The sequence below is a fragment of the Drosophila suzukii genome, chromosome Y (genome assembly GCF_043229965.1).
Source record: "Drosophila suzukii chromosome Y, CBGP_Dsuzu_IsoJpt1.0, whole genome shotgun sequence".
Lineage (NCBI taxonomy): Eukaryota > Metazoa > Arthropoda > Insecta > Diptera > Drosophilidae > Drosophila > Drosophila suzukii.
Window position 1 is genome coordinate 5,414,594 of NC_092085.1, and position 9,613 is coordinate 5,424,206.

The window sequence follows — 9,613 nt, forward strand, 5'->3', positions numbered from 1 at the left end:
CGAACCGGCCAAAGAAAACCCGCTGGGACGCGTGCAAAATTAAAAGTAAAGCGAGAAAAATGTAGACAACGCGTCAGGCTTGGCCAGCCCAGAGAATTCTAGGGCTAAACTGGCAGATCCGAAAGTGTCTGGCCGCTCTGATTAGCTCCATTTGCACACACTCCACTCCAAGGTCGTCGGGATGACGTCCTTTTTGGGATAAGACCATAAATTGGAAGGGTTATTATTTTACTAAGACTTTAATTCATTATATATCTCATACATTTTTTGTTTCCAGTGTACCGAAACTTCCAGCTAATTTGTCAAGCTTTTCTTATAAGGCTTGGGCCCAAAAGAAGTGACAAGAAGATACTTCAGATACCCACGCTGGCCATTTGTTAATGCATATTCTATTCTGGTTTGGCGCCTCATCAAATTTCTAATTTATGAGCTGTATTTTCTCAGGCGGGGTATACAGCTCTATGAGCAATTCAATGGCCGCCGGCAATTTAGCAATTATAAAATGATTAATTTTTGTGCATTTTCTCAACACCTTCCACTTAGCGGCCGCTAACTAAACCTGAACCCTAAACCTGAGTCCAAAATGAGTTGGTAACTTGGTAACCTGAGGCTTGAATTCGAGATCTGCGGGCTGAGGGCCGGGGCGTGTTAAAGCCCAACTACTGTCGATTAAAGTGCCGCTGCCCCGTTGCCGTGTAGGGTATCATTAAGCCAGACAAAACAATTTAAAATAACTACAGCAACTAGCATAATAATGTTAAGAAGAAGCAGCAGCCAGCTCGGCCCAGAAACGGGCGATGCCATAGACAATTTTCATAATGGACAGAAATAAATCTGCAAGGCAGAAGCTAAAGTTGAAGTAGAAGTGGAAGCAAAAGCAGCTGCAGCCTGGGAAACTGATCGGACAGTACAACTTAATTAATAAACTAATGAGCAGTTTGCAAACCAAGTCGTCCTCGGATCCCGATCCCCGAATCCCGAACCCCGAGATCTGAGATTATCTACATAAAGTAGTCCCAGGCGCGGACGTGCATCGTGCACGGATATGGCTAAAGCCCAGCCTATTTGCTAAGAGATCAGCCAGAAATTAAAATAAATGTGCCACGTGCAAAAATGCCAAAGACCCCAACCGAAAGTAAAACTGGAACGTGTTCAGCGCCAAAATGCGGCGAAACGAAACAAAAAGTTAAGACCGCAAAAAGCTGATTTATGCATATGGGAACGGGACGGACTGTACGTGGAAATCCCAGTGACGGAAGTCAGTTTGGGGGAAATATATAATCTTAAAATGTGCTTAGGCAACAGAAATAGATTTTCTGTATGTCCTGCGCTATTATATTTTCACATCTTATCTTTTAGTTTGCTATTTTTTTATCGAATTTTTTTATTGCTTTTTAAAAGCTTGCTTACGTTAACACCTTAAACTTTTTCATAAATATCGGTTACCGTAAATCATAAGCGTTACCATACATTTTAAAAAGAATAGAAAATTGTTATTTTAAACATAAAAATTTCCTATGAATATTCAGTACCCAATAAAAGATTTGTTTTCCATTTGAATATTCTTCCGCAGGCCTATGCACTTACGTTTTATTCACATTTACACTCACCACTTTATAGAGCTTAAAAATGATTTAAGGTTTGGCGTCCTCTTCCGACTTGCTACAAACTCTCTTTTTTTAAGAGGCTTTTCACACTTCTCCAGCCGGGTCGTAAAACGAACAGCCTCGAGATACCATTTATGAAAAGGGGGTTCTACAAAAGCGAGTGATCTTCTAATGGGTTTTAGCGAAAGCTCTTGAGATTGTCGCTTTGTTGGCAAAATGAATGTTGGCAACTAATAAACATTGGCTAATGAAGTGGAATGTTTCCGAGCGCAACTTGGCAACCGAAACGCCTAAACAGCCGTAATTACAGGGTCATTATTTAGGAGGCATCAACGGCCAAGTCCGCCAAGTCGGCGACTAAGACAAATGAGATTAAGCCCGGCAAAGGCCAAAAATAAAAGTGAGCTCTGACACGAAGTGGCAGTGGAAGTGCAAGTAAAGGCTGCAGGTTCTGCCAGTAAATCATTTTGTTTTCACTCTGGCTGCTGCCGCAGTTTAATTATCACGAGCCCAGATTTCGTCTGTCTGTCCAGCAGCTCGTAAATTGTGGCGAGAACAAGACGCGGCTGACGGCTGCTCCGGGAACATATTTCTACGGCACCGTGTAAATTGAAAAAGAGTTGGAAAACTATTCAAATCAATGAAAACTGATAGCCCCAGGGCCGTGGCGGCCAAGTCATGATTAACATGGGCTTAGTCCGATCCGTGCTGGCCCTATCCTAAGTACTGCTAGGGTACTCGCCAGTGCACTTGGAGAAATCATCACCAAGAGTTTTGAAACATAAAAAAAAATATTTTAAAACCGACGAGGCGATGCATCAAAGTTACTTTTAAAAATTGAGTAGCAACAAAAAACTCAATTATAAAATTGTCTCTAAAAGGTACTAACATTATTTTTGTAAATCTCTAGTTTAGGATCAAAAATATTTCCTGGTCGCCTTTTAACTTTTGTAATAAAATAAGTGTCTTTGCCAATAGCTAAACATATTCAAATATATTTTGTATTGACCTTTTTAGAGGTTTTCAAAAAAATATTTTAATTATAACATCTTATAAATGTTTAAATTTTTTAATTTAAATCCAAAATATTTTTTCCCTTTTCTCTTGTAATCATTTTAAAACTTTTAAAAATCCCTCAAAAATAAACCTACAGGTCCTCATCGCGAAGACAAATAAATATGGCTAATTTTTTATGTACAAAAACCTTAAGCAAGGAGAATAAAAAGAGGAAAACTATATTTTTAAATCATTAAACAAATATTTGTAAAAGTCATAACTCGTGAACTAAGTGTTTATTTATTTTTCGCATTCTTCCAAGCTTTTTTCTCCCTGTGTGGTGCTCCGAAGATGGCACCATGTACCATTTAAGCGACATGCCAACACTTGACCAGGCCCAGAGCCAGTCAGGCTGGAACTTAGAACCTGGAGCCAGGAACCCGGCGAAATGTATCATTAACAAGTCACGACAAATTCGCAGGCCGGCCAAGTCGGACCGGACGTTTGAAAAGCTGCGAGTAGAGCCAAATTTGGTAAGACCTCGACATCGGTTGGGCATTAGATAAACTGCAATCCCCGGCTGCGACTCCAGTGAATCGCGGATCAAGTGCCAGGAACGCGGACAGGTTGGTACTCGCCATTTCCAATGTTTCCGCCGATCGCCGGCGGCGGCTGCTTTGAACGAGGAAAGGAGGACCCAGACCTAAGACCCACCGCCACGTTCAGGTGTGAAGAAATCTAAAATGCAAACACCAAATGGCCAACAATGCGCAGTCCATTTGTAGTTGCTCCCTGGGCGCTGCCAAAAAGCCAACTGAAAGACAGCCACAGATTGAAACGGAAAGCGATTCTCCGCGGGATGGGAAAGAGGATGAGGATGAGGATGTGCGTCCATGTCCAGCTAACCCTATATGATCACATACCCATACCCATACCCATACCCATACCCACACCCATTCCGCATTCGCAGTCGCATGAATTATTTATTTCGATTGTCTGCGAGCTGCATTATTTTTAGAGTGGCCATAAAGCCGCTCGATTTATGATCGGCGGTCAGGAGCCGTTCAAATTATCGCAGGGTATGCAAAATTTATTAACAAACATAAAAATTGCCCGAGAATTTATTTCATCTTAATTCAATTTAACAACTTAAACAGCCATAAAGTGTTCACATAGTAAATCAATGGCCACTCTATGCAGATGCCTCTGCTGCCCAGTCCTGTCCACGTGCATCATCATCATAATCATAATCAAGGTGCCTGGCTAGGGACTCCTCCATGCTCTGGAACTCTGGTGATCTGGTGATCTGGTGCTCCTTCTCTAGCCTTCCCCGCACTGAATTTATGAGCTGCGCATGAAAATGAGTCAAAACAAATTATGCCGCTCGCAGGTTTTTAGCCAAGTTGTGTTCCTGATTGACAGCGACTGGACCTGCAGTTGGTTTTGGATCTTCGACTGGCAATGGAGATGAAGATGGAGAAGGGGTCTTTGCGGAGCGATTATGATGTGAACGCTGCCAAAAAGATTTCCATCAGCGGCAACAATTTCGAGGCATTAATCATGGCCGTCAAGTACGAGGGTGGGTCCCATGGAGTTCTACCCAAAACTGCCACAAGGTGGAGCAGAGTTTTGACTCGAAGGAATGCTCGATTGCGATCTCCGGATGCGACAGGCATTTAAATGGTACGCAGAAAGGATTATGAAGAGCTTATTATGGGCAGCCAAACATTTAGATGTTGCCATTCGAACATAAATCAAATGTTTTTGACTCGCGAAAAAAAATATATATATATAAAGTCATTGATATGTGGTAGCTTTTAAGTCTTTTAAGCTGTTGAAATGGGCATGAAACTGTTTTTTCATAAAGGAAATATCGCCGCCAATTATTAAAATCTCTTTAAAACATCTTACATTTTTGCTTTATAGAGGCAATTAAATTAAAATATTTTCTATTAGTTTTTGATGACCTGTTCTTATTTATTTGTACAAGCAATGTTTTTTAATTTATTTTTTAAGAACTCCTAATCAAACATCTATTAAAAATATTCCCCATTTAAACTTGGTGTTTCTTGTGACCCTTCTCAAAAATAAATAAGCCACAAAAATTCAAAGCATGTAATGGATTTATTTGATGTGACTTTCTTTTCAATAATTTAGAATAATTTAGGAATGAGGTAAGCAGGCAAATGAGTTGTTTTTTAGAGAAATGATCTAGCTCTGGCAGTAGCAACCATCGGCGGTGTTCTTCTGGATCCAGTCCAAGAACTTGCTGACCCTGGCGTAGACACCAGGGGCGTTCTTCTGGGCACATCCGTAGCCGAAGGACACCCCGCCGGCGAGCTTGTAGCGACCCTCGTTGACGATCAGGGGGCCACCACTGTCACCTTGGCAGGCGTCCTTGCCACCCTGCTGCACCAATCCTGCGCAGAGCATCACCTCGGCGATCTTGTCCTTGTAGCGCGTCTGGCGGCACTGGGCGTTGCTGATGACCGGGACATTCACCTCCTGCAGGTAGTTGGAGGTGACCCCACCTTCCTTGATCAGACCCCAACCGGCGACCACAGCCTAGAAAAGATTTTTTAAGATCAAGAATTTAGTTTTAAAGTAACAAAAATATAAAAAACTCTGAACATAAATATTTTAAGTATAAATTCTTAATACTATATGATATAATAACAAGTTTCCTTAATGATTTGAATTTTAAATAATGATATTAGGTAGCATCTTATAATCTTTAAAGATATTAAACCTTCGAAACATAAAATACAATAATTAGATTTCCTTCCAAATAGTAAGTGGAGTGGTATTTATAGCTCTCCATTATTTTTCCTAATAAAACTCTTTATACATCCTCAAGACGGTTTGTCTTAAGATCTTAAAAAAATATTTTTATGTCTAGATAGACCCAGCTTACAACTCTCAAACATAAATAATCTTTATAGAGCCATAAATATTTTATTTACAGCGCTGTAAACTTCTATCCAGGCGTATAATAGGGAATATATTATATATAAAATAAATCAAAAAACTTTTACTCACGGTCTTGCCATCAAAGTTGTGATTCGCCTCGGGCAGGCAGACAGGACGCATGTTTCCAGTCAGTGGGACAGGGGACTCCAGTTTCAGCAGGGCCACATCGTTGACAATGTTGTTGGGATCGTAGTTGGGATGGACGGTGGACTGGACGACCTTGCGGACAATGCCAGGATCCCGGGAGGATCTGTCGATTTGGAGCAGGCGGATGGTGATCTGATCTCTGTTGCCGTGGATACAATGGGCGGCGGTCAGGACGTAGCGATCGTTGATCAGGGAGCCGCCGCAGAAGAGACGTGGGTAGTGACGACCCTTGACCAGCTGGGCGGTCCAAGGATACTTGTTGGAGCGCACCTGCTGGCCGCCCACAATGCGATTAACATTGGGGGTGCCGCAGACTGAAAAACATCATTTTTTGAAATTTTATGTTGGATTAATAACTTGATTTTAAACGTGGAACTTGGTTAATAAATATTTATGCACTCAACATACGTTTTATAACTCAATGAGTACCAATAAAAATTGTCAGAAGATTAAATGATATCACAAATTGACAACGGACCAGAAAAAGAAACCAGAGATATTTAATTTAATATGTCCGCTTCAGTTCAAGAAATCGTAAATATGAACGCGGATAACTCGGATACTATCAAAGATAGAGAATTGGGATTTCAGATTTAGCCAATGTAGACTTAACCGCAGGACAAGTTTGTAACGCCAATATGCCCCGCCCACAATTTTCATGCTAGATACAAAATTTTAACTGAAATGTATTAGTCTCGTCAACACCTATCGATTGACCAAAAAAAAAGTTTTCCACTCCCACTATAACGCCCACAAGCCGCCCAAACCTGTGGCGACCACGATTTTCATGCTAGATACAAAGTTTTAAATTAAATGTATTAGTCTCGTCAATACCTATCGATTGACCTAAAACAAAGTTTGATATTCACTTTCTAACGCCCATAACGCTTTACATAACGATGTATTGGGATCGCGGTAGTGGCGCATTTCAATCTCGCTTTCCTGCCTGCATATCTTTATTCCCCTTTGTCCCTTTAGTAGTAGGGAAACGCGGGTTCTGGGACAATTAGCATATTAATGGCCCCCCGGCCCCCCTCCCCCCCTCATTAACGTATGCGGGTTCTGGGACAATTAGCATAATCCAATAAATTAACTGATTTTAATGGGCTTTGAAGTCATAAAAATGTCGCGATCATGTCTATAAAGAGTATACTTAATTGCCCCCATCGCCCCCACATCCCCATGTGACAATATTGATCATGTATCCTTCCCCTCATTATGTGCAATTAATAGTCAGGTGAGAAAGGTGCACGTGAGAAAGGTCGCACAACCATAGTATCCAAAGGTTTTTATCTTAGAGGAACATATCCGATCATGTTGGGGAAAGGGTTGATCACGTACCCTTTTGCCTCATTATCACAGGTGTTGCTGTGCACGTGTGAAAGGTCGCACACCCAAAGTATTCAAAGATGGTTATCTTAGAGGAACATGTCCGATCATGTTGGGGAATAATGTTTCCTATGATTGTAAAACTAATTTAGAAATCAAAAGAACCCCAATAAAATAAATCTCACAAGTTAATGATTCTCAGATGTGGAATATTTTCAAATACACATTTTTGTTTCCGCCCCAGAACGTTTAACTGGTAAATTGTCTAAGATTCTCTCCTTTCCACAAATGGGTCATAAACATGTCATAAAAGGGATTCAAGCAAGAGCTACCCGAACATGCGCACCTGTCAATTACCTGACCGCAATAAAAGGGGCACATGCACAACCCAGAAGGCGCACGCTCATTGACAAGATCATGGGCCTCACGCCAACGACCTCATACGACCTCATACGACGTTCCCATAATAGGGGTTGAAATCACGACCGCGCAACAACTCGCAAGTAGCCGATATATCTCAGTCAAGGGAATATTTTCCATTCTCCGTACCTGTAATTTTAACTCGAAATAAAAAGTCAGAAGTTTATTTTGTAGCATAATAATACATTTATTCATTTATTTTGGTATTGCGAAAATTTTTGTTATACATCGAAATTAATTTTCTGCTTTGATTCCGGCGATTTGCATAGAAGAAGCAGGCGCACGTTTCCGACGTCATTTCTGGATTACAAAATGTAAAGTGTTCACCATAATTCGTAGTTTTGAGATCATGTCCACCTCGATTCATGAACATAGTTCTTGTGTTTAAAAGGTATTTAAAGTGCTGACCAAATTTATTTCCTTTAAATTGTTCAATAAATTAGTCAATTGCCTCATGAAATTTAATTTTGTTAATTTTATTTTCTTGTAGGTCCTCACACATCTAGTCTCAACTTTAAAATGATGTATAACAATTATTTTATGGTTTTGGAGCTACTTTTAAAAAATGTCATAATAATGTATGCATTGTTCAAAGCGCAAAACACGCCCTTATGGTGTGTTTCACAATAGGGATTTCTTTTAAACCTGTTTAATGACGGGCAGCCCATTTCCTCGATATTAATCAGCTGACGACTCCCAAAAAAGTCTGTAGAAATCGTTTCTTTTCCACACCTTTACAAATAATTTGTTTTCCGCTTGTAATTGTGGAAAACTGTTTTCTCCATCGTTCAAAAAAATTTTGTGATGTGTATTCGTTAACCAAATTGCAGTCTTTCGAGATTTTTATTTAGCAAAGTAAAATCATATGGTGGTTTTATTAAAAAACTATTATTCAAGTTTGGATCTTTTTCGAATACAATTCCAATTTCCTTTAGAATAAAATTATTATTATTATCAAAAAAACCTTGAACATCAACCGATACAGTATCTTTCAACATTTTTCTAATGTTAATCAACCACAATAATAGGGCCTTCAATTTAAATCATTTGGGGTCAAAAATTATTGTGAGTCACGATTATAGTAACTAGATTGAAATCTTGTATACATTTCATATAGGTGAGCATACTGATTCTTACTAAAATCAACATTCAGTTTATCATATGTGATGAAGAATGAAGTGAACTTTCAAGTTTGATAACGTATTTGTGATAAGTTCTCCATTTAGTTTAAATCCAATTATGGCAAATCTTGGTTTTTCGCGGTTAGCCGACATTTTCACATTCCAGCTGTGTTGTGGGGATAGCATATGTATCCTCTGATTGTAAAACTAATTAAGAAATTAGTTGTTCACAAGTTGTCTAAAAGCTGTTTAGAAGCTCTTTTGATAAACAATTTTGATTCTTAATGACAGATATTAAGAATATATAACTACTAGTATATACTACACTTTAACTAGTATATTGTAAAAACAAGGGAGAACGCTATAGTCGAGTACCTCGACTATCAGATACCCGTTACTCAGCTAAATAGAGATATGCAAGCAGCAAAGCGAGACTAAAATGCGCCACCTACCGGCGGCGTGGGCGTGGCCAATTTTTTTTTTGGTCAATCGATAGGTATTGGCGAGACCAACACATTTTAGTTAAAAATTTTTATCTAGCATGAAAATTATGGGCGTGGCAAACTTTTTTTGGGTCAATCGATAGGTATTGATGAGAACAATACATTTCACTTAAAATTTTTATTCTAGCATCAAAACTGTAGGAGCCACAGTTTTGGGCGGTTTGTGGGCGTTAGAGTGGGCGTTGCACTCTGCTGAAACAAACTTGCGCTGCGTAAGAAGCTCAGGAATTGTCACGCCAAATCTCGCCAAGCCGAGCTCCCATAGTTTCCGAGATCTCAGCGTTCATCCGGACGGACAGACAGACGGACAGACGGACATGGCTAGATCGACTCGGCTAGAGATCCGGATCAAGAATATATATACTTTGTGGGGTCGGAACCGCTTCCTTCTGCCTGTTACATACTTTCCGACGAATCTAGTATACCCTTTTACTCTACGAGTAACGGGTATAATAAAACATTTCCTTTTTTCATATTCTTCGTCTTACTATATGTAGGTATAATAAATGTATCCTTAACT

At 39.8% G+C, this 9,613-nt stretch overlaps 1 protein-coding gene across 1 annotated transcript; it reads right to left on the reverse strand.

The window, feature by feature from the left end:
• Positions 1-4,755: 4,755 nt before the first annotated feature.
• LOC139353706 (trypsin-1-like) lies at positions 4,756-6,041 on the reverse strand (the record flags this gene model as incomplete). Its single annotated transcript, XM_070998030.1, has 2 exons — positions 4,756-5,168; positions 5,643-6,041. Coding segments are annotated over 2 exons (753 nt in total), but the record flags the coding sequence as incomplete, so codon positions are not given.
• Positions 6,042-9,613: the final 3,572 nt, after the last annotated feature.